Here is an 18798-nt window from a genome sequence, read left to right as displayed (position 1 = left end):
GTTGTGGTCTCTATTTATCTACCAAACATACACATTTAAAAATAGCAACATTTTCAATCTAATCTGTAGATTCCCAAAATCATAGTTTAAGAAATGTCATTGGCTTGCAAGTTCCAATGTAGGAATACAAAACTACATTAAACTATTCTCATATAGGAGGGGGCTTAAAGCAGCCCGAGTACAGCCCTGCAGTGAAGAACTACCTCCAACAGTCAGTCCTCACGTCACACTATGGTTCAACACATTTTGTCACTCGTGTCAAATGTGTCAGCATTTCAGAGATCAATGAAACTCAATGAACAGATAAACAGGAATAGATCCTCTCTTAGCAAAGGTCAATGGGTACAGGTTGCAACAGCTACAAGACTTAAGGGGGGTGGGAGGGGGGTTTCCTAAGGCTAGGTGTTGGTGGTCATGAAGCTGGTGTGGGTAAGAAGCCAAACTTTAGTGTCTTGAAGCAGGTCTGCTGGAGAATATAGTCCAGCCTGGAAGCCACTGAGGACCTTGGTTTTTTGCTTTTATTTAAAATGATGCATTTCCCAAGCAGCAAAGTCACATCCAGAGTAATGGTTAATTTAATGTCATGCACAATTGTAATATGGACACGTTTATACAGAAATATCAAACTCATGTTTAGAAAAGACACAAAAACAACAAAGGCCTTGAATAAACAAGGGAGCAAGCAAAGGGAAACTAAAAACAAAAGTAATCCAGGAATCCCTTGTGTTAAACAGCTTCTGTGTGAGAGAAGCTTCCCACTTGTCTATTATGGAGCAACCAACAGCAGGAAGAAGAGACTGTAAACTGCAGCCTTATCTCATTTTTGTCGCTCGAGCTGCACCACAAGTTGCAGATAAAGATCAAAGATCAAATACTTGAAGTTGAACAGAGCTGTTTCAACAGTAAACTACTTCAGGTGTGGGATGAAAGGTGTTCATAAGTTAACAATTAACATAAAAGACTGAGAACAGTACACAGATGTGGTAACATTGCACTGCTTAGCACATGATTTCTTTTCACTTCTCTTTTCTCAAATGCTTGTAGTTGTGAGGTGACAAGTGAAACTTGGCAGAGGTAAAATTTCAATTGGTCAATTTGCAGCAAACAGATATTCAGAAATGAGCTTTTGGCGTCAGTGAAACCTTCTTGCAGCTCTTTTGCAGTCATAAAGGGATCTTGCTTTGCCCAGCAGACGTGCCAACCCTGTCCCCAACAAATGATATTCCTCTACAAGTAAGCTGCATTTTAAACTGGAACAGCATGATGTGGTAGAAAACATTTCTACATTGAAAGAGCCATGCAAGCGAGACAGTCCTTTCACCCAGAGGAACAGGGTTTGCGTAACCTGTGGGACCATTATTTTTAGACATGTTCACTCACTGCCTGATTAGGTTTAGGAAAATATCATGGTTTGAATTTAAATACACCCTTTCACAACATGTTTGAAGCTTCATATCCACTGTCAGGGTTACCAGAGTAATGAGTCTCGCCCCATCTAAAACATGATCAACTGGTTGAAAAGGAGGTATAGCTGGAAAACAATAAAGTAAATGGCAAAGACATGTTGAGTAGAAACACATTTGTATATGTCACAAGCAAACGTAAACAGGGAGAAAAAATGCTTCCCTAAAACTGTAACTGACAACGGAGATTAGTGGTATACAAACGTAATTTTTGAGAGACTGGGCTTGACCTGCAGTTTTAACTGAAGGTTTTACAGACAAGGTCAATTTTAAGAGCTGTCTGCTGCAGGGGATGTATGGACTTCTTTTCACTCTAAGAAAATGTTACTTTCTCTACTGAAAACAAAACAATGGGATCACCATTTGCATCCAATTACACAAAAGAGAGGAAAATGTAATACTTTCACTTAAGCACATATCCGTACACACACATTTAATGATTTTTTTGGCTAAATGTATGGATTGACAGCAGTTAATTTATGACGTAAAACAGGGACACAATAGCACATTTTTGGCTCAGGATTACAGCTGTGGCGACACTGTCCATCCCTTAGTGTGTAAAAGTCTTTACTGTTTAACAAAAACATGTATAATAAAAAAAAAGTTTAAAAAAAGAACACAAGCAAGTGTAGACAACAAATTTAAAATAAAGATTAAACCACAACTTGGAAGTTTACATACTGTGACCAACGTGGCATGAATCAAAGTTAAGACAAAAGATTGTTCTTATATGATTATGATTGTTATGATATAATTTTAAAGACAGCACTTATGGTGTCCAGTTTGCATGCTTGAAGTCCTGCGCTTACACATACTGTCAACATTATGCAGGAGAGCTTAATCAGCGAGGTGCGATTTATCTTTGCTTGCAAGGCACACAAGTATGGCTGAATTACCTATGAACAAAACCCTTTTTCTAAAAAAATAAAAAATAAAACAAAAAATTGTAATACAAAAATATTTTTTTTACATTAAATCCTCTTCCTTAGAATCTTAAGTTTTGTGACTGATAAGGTCCAGGAATAAGTGCCTAGAATTTCTTTTTCATCTGCCGCTCAAGCATCAAATCAAACTCCTGTCTTTCTCTGAAAAGAAGAAGAAAAAAGGAGCACAGTCATTACACATATTCAGTATTTAGAGTAAAAATATTTCCTTCAATTGGTTTCACACATCAAGCTCTTACCTGTTACTTATACATCGTCCTTTTAGGTACTTTTCTTCTGCCTTTTTTACTGACACTTTGTCGACCCCGGCAATGGCATTGATGATCGCCTTCACACACAGACAATCATAAAAATCTGTCGCACTATAAACTGGGACCTGCATATCAGAAACATGCAAAGTCATAGACATGAGCACTGATAAAAAGCTTCAGCTCACCTCAGGAAGAAGCACATCCAGCACAAAAGGGACACGCTCTATGGATTTCACCTCATTTAGACAAGAGGCACTGCCCACAGCCGTTGCATAGAGCTCATTGAGGTACCAGTAGACCTGGTCTAACTGCTGGTCATCCTCCAGGTATATGTTCACCACCCGTCTCCGATTGGCACTTAAAAAAGAGTGAAGCCATCTGGACTGCTGCTGCCCACGGATCACAGCCTGTAAGGAGAGTGAAAGAGGAAGGATGGACTACTTTACTCGGGGATTTATTTAGTCAGAGATGGTTCCTCTTTATATGCTGGTTGTAATGCCGATTACACCATTGACCACGATTAATTGTACATGGCTTATTTCACTACATTAAAATCTCAAAATAGATTTAATTTCTCACTCTCCGACATATTTAGAAATCCAAAGTACAAATAATTCTTTCATAAATCATCATCTATGTATATGTTGGTTTCAGATTTGCACACCTGAACACACCCATTAGTCTTAGCAAAACGGGTTGAGCTCCGACATGATATACATTCCTAGGGAGCAAACAACCATTTATAATTTTGCAAAGCTGAGGGCAGTTCACTGATGCTTAGGGCAGATTTGTGGCTCTACCATTTTTTTTTTCTCCAAAGAAAATTTTTCATTTTTTTAACCCGGTTGTCATGTCCATATAGTGTTTGTTTATGCTGGAAGACATATCTAAAGAATAATAATAAGGGATCAATGCCATGGATGAGCATTTACACGTTGAATCTGCAACGTCCTGATAACAGTATCAAAAACATGGATCCAAACATTCAGTGTTTTACAAATAAACATAAGGAACAATCCTGTCTAATTGCAGAGAGGACTTTAATTATCACTGACTGTTTAAAGGGGAACTTCGTTTTTCTTCAACCAGGGGTCTGTTTTCATATGTCATTCAATACATGTGAGTGATGGAGAACTGAATTTTCAACATAGCTCCAGTATTTAGCCAGGCAGGCAGCTTAGCAGCTCAGCTAGCGAAAAGTATGGGGCAACTTGCGCCGCCCCCCCGTCAAAGTCCGCCCTAACGTGCTTTTTTCCCCCCACACTGACCGGCTCAGATAGTCTCAACGAGTGTCCCACAACATACTACTGTAGAGATGAGAAGTGAATGAAAACCTCCACATTCCGAAATCATGCGATTTCGTAACGAGATTTGCTTTATAGCGTCCTGAGATTTGGATACAGACCACAACAAATAGCGATCGCCAAGTAATGTGGAGGTTTTCGTTCACTTCTCATCTCCAGTATGTTGTGGGACACTCGTTGAGACTATCCGAGCCGGTCAGTGTGGGGAAAAAAGCACGTTAGGGCGGACTTTGACGCGGGGGGGGGCAAGTTGCCCCATACTTTTCGCTAGCTGAGCTGCTAGCTGAGCTGCTAAGCTGCCTGCCTGGCTAAATACTGGAGCTATGTCGAAAATTCATTTCTCCATCACTCACATGTATGAAATGACAAATGAAAACAGACCCCAGGTTGAAAAAAAACGAAGTTCACCTTTAAGCAGAGCTGATATGGTTCAGCTGCAGCAAGTTGGAGGGCCGAGTAGAGAAACAAGTAGAAACTTTATAGATCTGCACATTCTGATGGGAGCAACACTGCAGAGTTACATGGATGTAATTTTCAAGGCAGGAAATCATTATTTTCATGGGAAAAAAAATCTAAATACTTTTATACACAAATGAGTTTTTGGCTGTTCAGACAATGACCAGAAAGGGATTTGAAAATAATGATCTCAATTGACCTCTGTGAAACTCTTCTGTTCAGCACTTTTCAATAACTTTATTACTGCTGGTTTTACCAGGAAACTGACTAATCACCTTCCAGGTACAGGTAGATTGCCTCAACAACTACTGGTTACACACACTAATTGCATGCAAGTATTCTTCACTTATGAGGTATTGTGTTATATATTTGTGCATTTTTGTAGTTAAGATTTTATCTTTAGCTTTAACATGAGATATTTTCACTGTAGCTTTGTACTGCGATAGCCATCAACTAAGATCATAAAAAGTGATAATCTGAGCAGGCAAAATCAGCTACAGTGATCATTTTAATAGCTTGCATTCATGTAGTGCTTTTCAAGAGCAGAGAAAAAAAAAATGATGGTGGCATTGAACAGGACGGTTTTGAGGAGGTTATGAAGTGTTACTATTATAAACATTGGTGGATCAAGACGCAATTACTTCCGAGGACCCTTTCCGATCATTGGTGATCGTTCAGCAAAGACAATTGTGTCTTATTACGTGGCACTGATGACTGGCATCTAGGGTAAAGTGTACTTTCCATGAATCCACGACCACTGTTAACAATATTTTTTCTGAGTCCACAAAATGCTTTGGCCAAGCGCCAGCTCACTACATCACGTTTCTTTATGGAAGCCTAAATGGTATAGAGAAGGAGCTGCTAATTTAAAAACTACAACAGCAATACAACAATAGATGTAATCATACCAAGAGGTGTCCTTCCACCATGCGCTGCTTGACAATGAAATGTACAAGTTTCTCATTGGCACGGTTGTGGGCTGCATGAGTTCGGTCTGGCAGTAGTCTCTTTGACCTCCTGCCTACTTCCTCCTGCTGTTCACTAAAGCTGTCCTCCTTACGATCATCACATGGCTCCTCCGTCATCACATCACTGCCGAGAGTTAGTCGCTCTGATTCTGCTTGCGGATATTTTCTCCTCACTGGATAGCCTAGAGGAGTTAAAGACCAGCAATGGAGAGCATCATCAGGACCAAGTAGGACTGCAGGTAAAACTAAATTTTCATCGTGTAGTTTTCTGATGTCATATGAAAGCCACACTTACTCATGTCATGATCAAAGTACTCGATGAAGGAACCAGAAAATGAGCCACATGCTACAAAGACATGACATAATTAGTACTGTTATTAATTCGGTGGTATCAAAACAATATTATTAGACCTCTACAGGGTTTATACACCAATGTTGAAGTTAAATTTACTACCATTTAATACCTTTTTTTACTACCTTCAGATTTTTTTTACAACCATCAAGACACCAAGTTGCAAGTATTAATCAGAAACCTTTTTTGATATGCACGCAGATTTTGACATACAAACACTTACATCATACTTACCACTATCCAAGGAGACCTAGTTATTTAGCTACAGGGTATTAGTTACAGTAACTGGTGCAATGTCAGGTGGGGTGCCTTGCTTCAGAGGCGCTTAAGCGATGGAATGGTATTGAATTTAAACTTACGTACAACCTTTTCAAGATTGACTCCCAACCATTAGGCAACAGCTACTAATACTATAAAAGAAGAGATTTAGACAAAATATTGCACATTTATTTCCTGTCCGCATGGAAGACTCCACTAGCCCATTAAGAACATGTTTAACAACCACACAAACCAGTAAAAACAAATTGAGACAAGGATTGAACAACAAACTAGGTTTAAATGACCAACAAATCCGCACGCAAATTTTCACAAAACACTTAATCAAAAAGAGAGCAGGATGACAAAATAAAAAAATCTTGTGCCAAGTGCCTTAACCTTTCATAAAATAGAGAGAGAGAGAGAGACAAAATCAGAATCTTACGGCAAGTGCGTCAGCTGCACAGCCTTGTCCTCGTTAGTTTTGTCCATTTGCGCCAATAGACTGTGTGCACATCAAAAATGTTAACTTCCGGGTTCTGACCGGGAGGGCTTACAGGTCCTTCCGGAGGCTATTTCGCAGCATGGATAACATGGAATCAAAAAAGAAAAACACTGTTTTCTCGGCAAAACAAAAAATCAGATTTCAGCGTGTTCAAGGTCGATATGGGAGGTACTGTAGTGTACCATTATGTTCGGCTTTTGATGTTTATAACGGTTCTATAAGCCTTCACCGTTTTCCAAAAGATCGGCATTTGCGGGCTCAGTGGATTGCCAAAATTAGACGAAAAAAAATGTTTCACACTCAGCTGAGGATCGGGAATATTAATGCATAGTCACTGATCAAACAGCAAATATCTGATAAACTATAACAACAATCCGTGCACTCTTCAGTCATTTGTTATTCCGTTTTGACAACTAATCAAATATAGAGGACGCTACCACAGGCAACGCGCTCCGTGGTCAGACAACTGGGGCAGACGGGGCGTCTCGGTCTCGCCGCTGAGAGCCACGGCGGAGTTATGTGACGATCAGCGTGTGTGAATCATTTCCTTGTTACCCACATCATTCAAAACGGACTCGGGGATTTGAATGAAGTTTTCAGGGTCGGTCAGAAATGACACAAGGACCAAGTGATTAGACTTCGGCAGTGATACGGCTTAAAGTTTTGATCCACGTATAGGTTGTGGGAGAGCAATCTGCGGACAGATGAGCGCTGATCCGCGATCCCGCAGGCCGCGGTCGCTCTCGGAAGTCGAAGTGGCATCATCCAGGGAGATGTCAAGTTAGCATTGCAGCAGCTAAGTCAGCTATGTACTCAATGCGCACGCGGAGGATTTCAGCTCTCTAACGACCAATGAATGCATTGCTATGACGTCGACGTGAGCGACTGACGAACGTTCCGGTATAAAATTTTGCAAGCAAGATATGTTTTATTTTATTTATGTTTATTTTTTGATCAAAATGAAACAGCTCATTGTCTAAAAGAAAAAAATAATACCTCGTTTTTAAAAAATAATACCTTTTGCCCAAATTTAAAACCTTTTAAGGCCATTAAATTTTGCGTTTTTGATTTATCACTTTTTAATACTTTTTAAAACCCCGCGGAAACCCTGCTCTAGAAATCAAAACCCACTGGTGGGTTTGTGAGGAAGTTTTTTTTTTTTCTTTTTGTTTTAAACTGTCTGCATTGGATTTTGCAAGGAACAGAAATTCTGCACTCCTCAGCACAAATTAGAAGCCTATAATGACCAGCAGTCACATGAAAAAAAATTTAGGGACTCTTCAGCTGAACTTGGCTGAACTCCAGACTGTTATTACACACAGCACACAGGACATGTCGGAAAGCAAATAAAAAATTTACATAGGAAAATCTGTATAGTTTATAGAGCCACATCTTTTTTCCAGTGTTGGTGACACCTGTGGGAACTTAGAAAAATGTTGTACATGCTGATCCCATCTCATCGTTTTCAAAAATGAATATCATAGAAATAACAAAATCAACTTTGATTTTTTTTCTTTTCTGTTTCATTTATGGCATTATAATGTATGTATAGTGCACAAAATAGATTATTGAGCTCTCGCTACTTCTTGCTATCGTTGTGTATTTTTCCGCAGAAGTACAGAACTTCACATTTACACACGTGGACAAAATTGTTGGTACCCCTCAGTTAAAGAAGGAAAAACCCACAATTCTCACTGAAATCACTTGAAACTCACAAAAGTAACAATAAATAAAAATTGATTGAAAATTAAATAATCAAAATCAGCCATTACTTTTGAATTGTTGATTAACATAATTATTTAAAAAAACAAACTAATGAAATAGGGCTGGACAAAAATGATGGTACCCATAACTTAGTATTTTGTTGCACAACCTTTTGACGCAATCACTGCAATTAAACGATTTCTGTATTTGTCAATGAGCGTTCTGCAGCTGTCAACAGGTATTTTGGCCCACTCCTCATGAGCAAACAGCTCCAGTTGTCTCAGGTTTGATGGGTGTCTTCTCCAAATGGCATGTTTCAGCTCCTTCCACATATGTTCAATGGGATTCAGATCTGGGCTCATAGAAGGCCACTTTAGAATAGTCCAACGCTTTTCTCTCAGCCATTCTTGGGTGTTTTTGGCTGTGTGTTTTGGATGGTTGTCCTGTTGGAAGACCCATGACCTGCGACTGAGACCAAGCTTTCTGACACTAGGCAGCACATTTCTCTCCAGAATGCCTTGATAGTCTTCAGATTTCATCGTACCTTGCACACTTTCAAGACACCCTGTGCCAGATGCAGCAAAGCAGCCCCAAAACATTACTGAGCCTCCTCCATGTTTCACCGTAGGGACAGTGTTCTTTTCTTCGTATGCTTGGTTTTTGAGTCTATGAACATAGAGTTGATGTGCCTTACCAAAAAGCTCCAGTTTGGTCTCATCTGTCCAAAGGACATTCTCCCAGAAGCTTTGTGGCTTGTCAACATGCATTTTTGCAAATTCCAGTCTGGCTTTTTTATCAGTTTTTTTCAGCAGTGGTGTCCTCCTTGGTCGTCTCCCATGAAGTCCACTTTGGCTCAAACAACGACGAATGGTGCGATCTGACACTGATGTACCTTGGCCTTGGAGTTCACCTTTAATTTCTTTGGAGGTTGCTCTGGGCTCTTTGGATACAATTCCAACGATCCGTCTCTTCAATTTGTCATCAATTTTCCTCTTGCGGCCACGTCCAGGGAGGTTGGCTACTGTCCCGTGGGTCTTGAACTTCTGAATAATATGAGCCACTGTTGTCACAGGAACTTCAAGCTGTTTAGAGATGGTCTTATAGCCTTTACCTTTAAGATGTTTGTCTATAATTTTTTTTCGGATGTCCTGGGACAATTCTCTCCTTCGCTTTCTGTTGTCCACGTTCAGTGTGGTACACACCTTTTCACCAAACAGCAGGGTGACTACTTGTCTCCCTTTAAATAGGCAGACTGACTGATTATGAGTTTGGAAACACCTGTGATGTCAATTAAATGACACACCTGAGTTAATCATGTCACTCTGGTCAAATAGTTTTCAATCTTTTATAGAGGTACCATCATTTTTGTCCAGGCCTGTTTCATTAGTTTGTTTTTTTAAATAATTATGTTAATCAACAATTCAAAAGTAATGACTGTTTTTGATTATTTAATTTTCAATAAATTTTTATTTATTGTTATTTTTGAGAGTTTCAAGTGATTTCAGTGAGAATTGTGGGTTTTTCCTTCTTTAACTGAGGGGTACCAACAATTTTGTCCACGTGTGTACATTGCAGTGAAAAATTAGCCCACAGCGGCTAAAATTGTGACATGAGCCAAAAAAAAAACACCAAAAACTGCAAGGGGTTGAGACGATTTAATAAAATGGATATGGATATCAGTGTGGTTTGTCGGTTTATGTTTGCAAAAGCAATAAATTAACAATACTTACCAATCTTGAATTCATAGTCTGTTTTGAGTTCCAAGCACCACGCGATTGTAGCATCAAACTTCTCTTTGGCTTTACACTGTGGTAAACATCAGTAAGAGAGGCAGTCTGTTACTGTCAGTAAAACAATATTTGAAGAAAACAGTCAAAAGTAATTTATGAGTAGCTTCTTACCACTAGCTCATTAGCTTCTTCACAGTCAAAAGGCTTCAGGGATTTCAGGGCCACAGCAAACCTTGAGGAACACAAAAGCGCAGCTAAAACCAAACTCCACACAATTACTAATTGTATAAACTAATAATGTGTAGTTCAAATATTTCAATTTGTGCAGCCAGGTTTTATGACATCACATAAGACCATATAGGGATTTTACAAATAAATGTGCAGAGGCATTAACCAACAAAGCAATGAGAGAAAACACATTACAGCATATTTCATACCCTTTCTTTTTCTGAATGCTTGAATACTCAATAAACACGATGCTAGCTTTTTTCTGCTTACGGTTCACACTTTTTACCTGCAAAGAAGAACAGCACAGATTTACAAGCATTTTAAACGATTAAGGCTTTCAGAGTTTTGACTGCCTTTTATGGGTCACTAAAATTTCAAGTCCATAATATTTCAATTCATTCAGCAGTCATCCCTCAAATGTTATCTTCCCTCATATGTTTCATCAGCTAAAATATATATATATATACATATGTATACTGTACAACATAAAAAATCAACAGTTCTGTAAAAATTTCACAACTCTCAGATGCATGATTTATTAGATACAAGCAAAAACCATAGAATTGACAAAGAGTATACAGTGGTATGCAAATGTTTGGGCACCCCTGATCATTTTCAAGAGTTTCCTTTATAAATCACTGGTTGTTCAGATCAGCAATTTCAGTTAAATATATCACATAGCAGACGAACACAGTGATATTTCAGAAATGAAATGAAGTTTGTAGGATTTACAGAAAGTGTGCAATAATTATTTAAACAAAAATAGGCAGGTGCATAAATTTGGGCACCCCAACAGAAAAATTACAATGTTTAGTAGATTCTCCTTTTGCAGAAATAACAGCCTCTAAATGCTTCCTATAGCTTCCAATGAGCGTCTGGATTCTGGTTGAAGGTACTTTTGACCATTCTTCTTTACAAAACATCTCCAGTTCAGTCAGGTTTGATGGTTTTCGAGCATGGACAGCCTGCTTTAAATCACACCACAGATATTCAATAATATTCAGGTCTGGGGACTGAGATGGCCATTCCAGAACGTTGTACTTGTTCCTCTGCATGAATGCCTGAGCAGAATTTGAGCAGTGTTTAGGGACGTTGTCTTGTTAAAGTATCCAGCCCCGGCGCAACTTCAACTTTGCCACTGATTCTTGAACATTGTTTGCAAAAATCTACTGATACTGGCTGGAATCCATGCGACCTTCAACTTTAGATTGCCAGTACCTGCACTGGCCACACAGCCCCACAGCATGATGGAACCACCACCAAATTTTACTGTGGGTAGCAAGTGTTTGTCTTGGAATGCTGTGCTCTTCATCCGCCATGGATACCGCCCCTTGTTATGTCCAAATAACTCAGTTTTAGTTTCATCAGTCCACAGCACCTTATTCCAAAATGAAGCTGGCTTGTCCAAATGTGCTTTAGCAAACCTCAAGCGACTCGGTTTGTGGCATGTGCACAGAAAAGGCTTCTTCCACATTACTCTTCCATACAGCATCCCCTTCTGCAAAGTGCGCTGAATAGTTGAACGATGCACAGTGACACCATCTGCAGCAAGATCATGTTGCAGGTCTTTGGAGCTGGTCTGTGGGTTGAGTTTGACTGTTCTCACCATCCTTCACCTCTGCTTATCTGATATTTTTTCTTGGCCTGCCACTCCGGGCCTTAACTAGAACTGTCCCTGTGGTCTTCCATTTCCTCACTATGTTCCTCACAGTGGAAACTGACAGCTGAAATCTCTGATCTAGCTTTTTGTATCCTTCCCCTAAACCATGATGTTGAATAATCTTTGCTTTCAGGTCATGTGATAGTTGTTTTGAGGCTCCCATGTTGCCACTCTTCAGAGAAGATGCAAAGAGGAGAAAAACTTACAATTGATCACCTTAAATACCCTTTCTCATGATTGGCTTCACTTGTGTATGTAGGTCAAGGGTCAATGAGCTTACCAAACAAATTTTGTGTTCCAATAATTAGTGCCAAAGGTATTCAAATCAATAAAACAGCAAGGGTGCCCGAATTCATGCACCTGCCTACTTTTGTTTAAATAATTATTGCACACTTTCTGTAAATCCTACAAACTTCATTTCGTTTCTGAAATATCACTGTGTTTGTCTGTTATATTTAACTGAAATTGCTGATCCGAACAACCATTGATTTATAAAGGAAACTCTTGAAAATTATCAGGGGTGCCCAAACTTTTGCATACCACTGTATCTTTCCATTAAAAACTTTGTTAGAAGCATCTTCTAATGAAACAGATCCACACGTTTTTGCACTTACCAATGCAGGCCAGAATGGATAATTTCTAAATTTGTGCCACACAAACACACCTTCTCTAATGGACGGGAGTTCTGAAAGGAAAAATGTAATAATATAACCACCTTAAAGTACACAGTAAATACACACAATCCAACAATTTGTTCTCAGCCACTGCAGTTTCTCTCACTTCTGTCTGCCTGCATCAAGAAACTTGGTAGCTCTTCCTCCTCCTCATCATCACTTTCCTCATCTGCCTGGAAGGACAATGAAGGCAGCTGTTCCTCATGGTGACTCAGCTCTATGGACAGATCCGAGGACAGCAGGGAATCATCTATTTTGGAGAGGGGGGTTCACAGAGATAAAACAGAATTAGAGTGTATTATTATGCTCACTTGATATATTTAAAAATGCTTGTTATTCTCCCAGGTAGCCATCCTAGCTGAGATGAAAACACCCAGAGTACAACACATTTTAGACAAATTCTGCAAAGATTGCAGTTATATGCAATTTTTCTATGGATTGTGAGCAGGGACATCCTCCTAAAATACACAATCTCAGAAATTTTAAGTGTACAGTGAGGCAGACAAAATCAAGGCCCCACCTTGCTCCGCTGACTCAGGGAGTTCAAATCGTGGTCTGGAGCGTTCACAGCTCTGAGTAGTGGTTTCCCCTTTTAAATTGCAAATCTCATTCTTCCGCGTCCTACCACGCTGACGCTTGGGTGGAGGCCCACTGGTTTTACTGCAGGTCTGCAATTGTTCATTCGATGCCTTTCGTTCACCATTTCTGGGCCGGGTAGCATTACCCCTCTTACGTCTGCCTTGGGATTTTGACTTGGAGCATGATGAATCTACCTCTGACGTCTACAAGACACAACGGAATTACTCAGATTAACTGTGTAGCTTGAGGCAATATCAGTAAAAATTAATTTACGATAATCTCACACCTTTGGCCGAGCGGTGAATTTAGTGTATCCCAATTCCACTTCTTTTGCTGAATGAGGCGAGTTAGAAATATTGGACAGGATGTCTGCGGAGGGGCTGTGCACTGGTGTGGAGGTTAGGCAGGCTTCTTGTGTCTGTCCTGTTCTTCTCCTGCCTCTTTTTGCAGTAACTGGTGAGGAACTTACATCGCAAGAGCTGGCAGTGGCGGAAGATGACACGATGTCTGAGGTGCCTTTATCTGTTGACATCTTCTTAGGCTCCATTTTTGTTGTTTTTGGAGATTTACCTGAAAGATCTTTCGCAGTCACATTTCTGCTGTCTTTTGAGATCATGTTTTGTGTCCGAAGAACCAAAATTTAGCGGTGTCTTAAAGCATTTGAACCGATTATGAACTTCAGAAAGTGAAATGAATGTATGATTGTTTACCTTTCATTTCTGCATCTATCAGATTTCCTTCACATTAGTGCCTTGAGTCTCCTGTGAAGGTGCCAGAGCTGACAGACAAGTAACAGGTTAGGACAGTGTCTGGCAGAAGAAGAAAAAAACAGATCGGAGTAAAGAAATGATACTCCTCAGCCAACCAACAACACTTGGATCCTATCTAGCAGGCTGGACTTCAGCCTTGACGCCATTAAATTCCTCTTCCTGTTACATTTATTACATGTGTTTGCTGACATCAGGTAAAGCCTGTTGTCACAGAGACAGAAGATGTACAATATATGCATTAATATATACCTACACGTATAAACACTGCGTTGAATCTCCAGAATGTAGATTCTAAACGATGCAGTATAACACCTGTATGCCAAGAGGTGCTTCAAGCTAGCAGGATAGCTGGACAGAGGAGAGACGCTATCAGGTTGCTAGCAGTGTGCACCCAGTAAACAATTACACTCTCAGAATCAGCTTTTTATATGTGAAAACGTGATATGAATACATTCACTGAGTTTGCACTGCTCTTAAAGACAGTTACGTGTCATTACCATAGACTTATACAGTCCACCTGAATATTTATAGCTAACGTTAGCTTTCAACAACCAAAATAACGTGTTAATTAGTCTCCAAACTTGGACATTTAACCCATAAAATTGACTGACTATCTCTGTCTGACACAAACCAAGTGAGGGATACACCCACAACAAGCTACTCACCTTAAAAATCGTAAAATTGATAGATATTTAGCTTCCAGCTTCAGTAAACAGTCCGAGTATCGTCGTGTTTGTACAAATCTGTTGCTACACAAAGCTAGCTAAAAACGGACCCCAAAACAGCAAGTATTAAACATTTATAGTGAAAGCAACACGTCGTGCAGACCACTCCTGCTGTAACTTGTTGTTTGTTGTCACTCGTGTGGGTCGGAAACCCTCCTGAAATATGTAACGCCACCCACTGGGCCGGAGGGATAACATGAACATTAACGGTGACTGTGGCAGACTCACTTACAGAGGAAGTAAAACAGCTAAAAATATCACTACACAACTTTTTTCAGAGTTTCGCACTAAGAAATAAATACATAAATCTGACATACTTAGTTTGCATTGGATATTCACCTTTTACAGTCATTCCGTAGCCCTCTAAAGCTCCATCCCATCCTGCCCCCAGTATCTCAGCAATTTTAATGAAGAATAAAACATTTTCATTATATAGTATCAGAGTTTCACAACATTAGAGTGGCAAATGTTTGAATATTTTACCTAGTTTTGTACAGAGTTGGAACTGTAAGTGCAAGTCATACGTGTTCTCTGTTGGACAGCACAAATACTGCTGCTATAACCATCTTTCTCACCCTTTGTGCTGCATTTATTTATTAATATCATTAAACCAGTTATTGCTATTTGATTTCATTCAATACCTAAGTGCAGGGACCAAGCAAAACCATCTCATCGAGTTAATGAACCGTTTTGCTGTGTATTGGTTTAACTTACTCTGCTTTTTTTTTGCCATTATTTCTGCTAAATATATCGGCACTTTGTCAGAAATACATTCACTATACTGGTTTTAAATTCAACATCTTTATACTTAAGTTCTTCCAAAAGATATCTATAGGTCTATATGTTTTCACAGGGCTGTATATTATAGTCAGTCTTCATTTATCTTTTCTTAGTTATAATATACACATGCAGTTTTTGTTTTTGTCTTCTCCCATCTGTTTTATTACAATATATCTTTTCTCCTAAAGTGCCATGAGGCCTTTTTCAGAGCTGACATTTTTATCTATCATATTAAGACATATTGTTCTCTTGAAGTCTCCCAGAATCGTGAAACTGAAGCAGCAAATGGAATCCATTTACTCACCAATTTTAATTACTTACACCAATGTCTTTCCTGCTGTTACACTGCATGCCGAAACATTGTGTATTCAAGTAACTAAATTGTGCCTGATGTAAGTGTAACATAGTTGGTGTCAGATAGCCTTCAGCCACAAGAGATCTTTTCTAAAAGTGGCCATCAAACTGTATAACTTTCCCTTTTTGCAGAAAGAGCAGCTAATCAGTCTTACACTGAAATCTGAATGTCACTAGCAGTGTTACTTTTCCCAAAATTTCATGTAATATCACTATCAGGTGTGATATTTAATTTTCATTTGCAATATTTCATTATCATGTGTAACATTACTTTTGTACCTCATAATCATTGTGAGTGTTATTTCTCTCTAGTCTTATTTTAGCTTATTTTCTGAAATTTTATTTTCAGTAATGTATAATACTTACAGTATGTCTTATTGCTTTTCTATAAGGCGAAGCATGTATTCTTATGTTGTGTAATTTTGTTTTCTGAGCAACATCTGGCAAAGAATTTCTTTTAGGAATAATAAAGTTCTGTCTTATCTTGTATTTCTATGTTTATATAAGTAAAGATCTGCTACTTTCTTATGCTTCAAATTCCAACTGTATGCATTTCTGTGAGGATATGAAGATTTAAAACTGACATTAGCATTTCATGTCCACCACACCCTCAGCTGTTTGCAGTCTGGTTTCTCCAGTAGTACCTTCATAGCAGCAGCAGAGTGCACTGTGTCACCACTTGTCAGCGTCTCTCAGCTCTCAGTTCCTGAAAACACTTGAACACACTGCTTCATGCAAGAGGCTCTCCTTCATTACCAATGCAGAGATTACTGCTCATGCATTGATTTTATACTCTCCCAAAAGGGTGGATCCTAATCCTAGACTTCTTTTCTACAAAAAACAAATTGTCTTACTTTTCTTGGCAGACTACAAACACATACTTCTTTTGAAAGGTGGGACAGTTAGCTTGTTTTACCTCATTTTTTCACTGTCAGAGGTGTTGGCAGGTCATTTTTCTTAACGGGCATGCTGATCGAGACAAAAAGAGGTTACAAAAATGAGTTGGTGCTTGGTGCTTTTGCTCACGTCCTTCCTCTGGAGCATTTAACTTTATCAGACAGTCTGCTTCATCGTGAACGGAGGTGTCCATGGCTGTAAGCAGGAATTCTGTGGCCAAGAGTCCAAGTTGAAAGCAAAGATAAAGTCTGTGAAATGTTTTAATTGTTTACATTTTTCTAATTGAAATAGTTTAGTGGTCAACTGGTCAACACTTTCTGTGGTTTTAAATTATTCAACAATCTAATTAGAATATGGAAAGAAAATTGGTGATTTTTTTTTTTTTAGTCCATCTAAAAATGCTGAACCCAGTCGTCTACATGTACAGTGCAATACCCCAGTGCTCTCAACACTGCAGCTGTGAATGTTTCCCCTGCATGACACTCCATATGCATGCAGCTTGAAGTTTCAGACCCTGGACTAGCCTAATGTTTCAAATCTCCATCGAAAGAGTCTTTTTTCTCTCTCCTTTAAGCATTTAGGAGTCCACCTGCCCCTCAGCTGGAACCTCTGGATGTGTATTGGCCTGAGGTGGATGAGGGGCAGGTCGGCTCCGCCCTCATCCAGATGTGCTCCTCGTTCCTGCCTCCTCAGTCCACTGCTGGCTTCAGCAGAGTGCGCAGCCTCGGGAAGTCAACAGGAGGATACACGGACAGCAACACTTGAAGTGTAAACAACGAGGAACTGCCTGCTGTATCAGAGGTATGCAATCGGCAGGATTTTACTCGATCTAATGACTCTGTCGGTAATCCGCGAAACCTGAGCGGTGCGTCGGAGCTGCGTCCCGGAGGGTTTGGATTCACCTGGACTGGCTGCGCCGCAGAGCTGATGGAGAGAGGCAGGGCTGAGCACAGAGCTTCATCCACTCTCTGCTGACTGGGAGCGGTCTGCTCTCACACGACCAGCTTTTTTGAAGAGATTCGAGTTGCTTTTTCTTCCTGTAGACACAATAACCCGTTGGAGAAAAGAAACCATTTTTTACGGGAATGGGAATGTAACCGGTGTCCACATGCGTCTGGAAGTGGCGTGAGGTTACCTCCAGCTTGAGAAGAGCAAACTACAGGGGCGTGTGGTTAATTGAAATCGACCTGGTGGTCTCCTTTTTTTGAATGTAAAGAAGCAGCAACAGAGGTTTCTTTCTCCTCTCCTCTCCTCTCCTCCTCCCCCCTTCCTCTCACCTCCAACATGACTTCACTGTCGGGGACTAAGGAGAGGTCTGTGAGCAGCAGGAGCAGAAAATATGGGGTAGGTTATCCATTCTTGCAGCCACACACAGGGTTGGACACTCCTCTGTTAGAGGAAACATAAAAACTTCTCATCCATTCAGTGCTGCATGTGCTTCGTCTCACACCAGCCACCCTTATATTTTATAGGAAACTACTTTGTTCTTCTTTCCTGGGTGACGTAAATATGAACCTGATTTGTTTCTGCTGTTGATTCTTTGTCAACATCACACTTCACGCATCACTGCTTATGGTGTCACAACAAGGGCATGCATTTCCTCCACATCTTTTAATTATCACTGAGGATCAAGCAGTTAAATACACTCACACCTGCGCCTCTGCCTACCACTTATAGCCCTAATTAACATTAATTTATAACGAAGGCTTCAGTCACATTGCACCCACCTTTTTACTTGCTGATGACAGAGCATTCCCACCTATCAGCCTGCTCAATGCTGCCTTATTACAGCCCTTGTGAGGGATCACAGTAGCGCCCAACCTCTCAGTCTCCACCACATCAATGGGTCTGTTCTCTGGCTGGATTTACCCAGCCGCAAAAGATCAAATTCTCAACTCCTTGCGGCTCATTTGATGTTCCCGTGTGGCTGAATAGAACAAAGTACCACAGGTCTCCCCAGACTTGATCCTATTTAGTGCTTAATGGAAGCATCCAATATGTTGACTGCTTTGACTTCAGTTGTTGAACCGTTGCAGTAAATGTGTAGCACTGCATAAATGTTGGAGGGTTTTTAGCTGAATGTCCATTTGATTTAACACCCTAATGTGAAGTAGGCTTTGTATTGCCTGTGTTGATTGTTTGCATGGCGCACTGTAACTGTCTACTGTAAGAATGGATGTTGGAACCCTGTTTCAGGCT

The 18798-nt window shown here is 39.9% G+C and overlaps 2 protein-coding genes across 9 annotated transcripts in view; one reads left to right on the top strand and one right to left on the bottom strand.

Moving 5' to 3' along the window:
• Nucleotides 1-500: 500 nt before the first annotated feature.
• Nucleotides 501-14722, bottom strand: si:dkey-127k13.1 (PWWP domain-containing DNA repair factor 3A). 6 transcript variants are annotated; one of them, XM_051959797.1, is made up of 15 exons: nt 14509-14722; nt 14097-14191; nt 13784-13882; nt 13360-13643; nt 13015-13276; nt 12601-12744; nt 12435-12505; nt 10370-10446; nt 10104-10164; nt 9933-10008; nt 5682-5732; nt 5327-5568; nt 2844-3065; nt 2647-2735; nt 501-2548 (listed from the first exon to the last, which is right to left on the bottom strand). In XM_051959797.1, the coding sequence occupies exons 3-15, from the start codon at nt 13788-13790 to the stop codon at nt 2494-2496; spliced, it is 1641 nt and encodes a 546-aa protein (XP_051815757.1). In that variant the 5' UTR covers nt 13791-13882; nt 14097-14191; nt 14509-14722; the 3' UTR covers nt 501-2493. The 6 variants fall into 6 exon arrangements, with proteins under 6 accessions (XP_051815757.1, XP_051815762.1, XP_022064450.2 ...); XM_051959802.1 differs by having other exon boundaries at nt 13784-13851; XM_022208758.2 differs by having other exon boundaries at nt 14097-14179.
• A 2502-nt stretch (nt 14723-17224) lies between these two features.
• The window catches only part of kif26ba (kinesin family member 26Ba), a 106911-nt gene continuing 105337 nt past the window's right edge, over nt 17225-18798 (top strand). The window contains exon 1 of one of the 3 annotated variants that reach the window (XM_051959781.1): nt 17225-17943. In XM_051959781.1, coding sequence (XP_051815741.1) covers nt 17884-17943 — 60 coding nt within the window. In that variant the 5' untranslated portion in view covers nt 17225-17883. The remainder of the gene's footprint in view (nt 17944-18798) is intronic. The other 2 variants (XM_051959784.1, XM_051959778.1) reach the window with 2 other exon arrangements.

This window comes from Acanthochromis polyacanthus, chromosome 2 (assembly GCF_021347895.1).
Source record: "Acanthochromis polyacanthus isolate Apoly-LR-REF ecotype Palm Island chromosome 2, KAUST_Apoly_ChrSc, whole genome shotgun sequence".
Taxonomy (NCBI): domain Eukaryota; kingdom Metazoa; phylum Chordata; class Actinopteri; family Pomacentridae; genus Acanthochromis; species Acanthochromis polyacanthus.
This window is presented reverse-complemented; position numbering and strand designations above follow the sequence as displayed.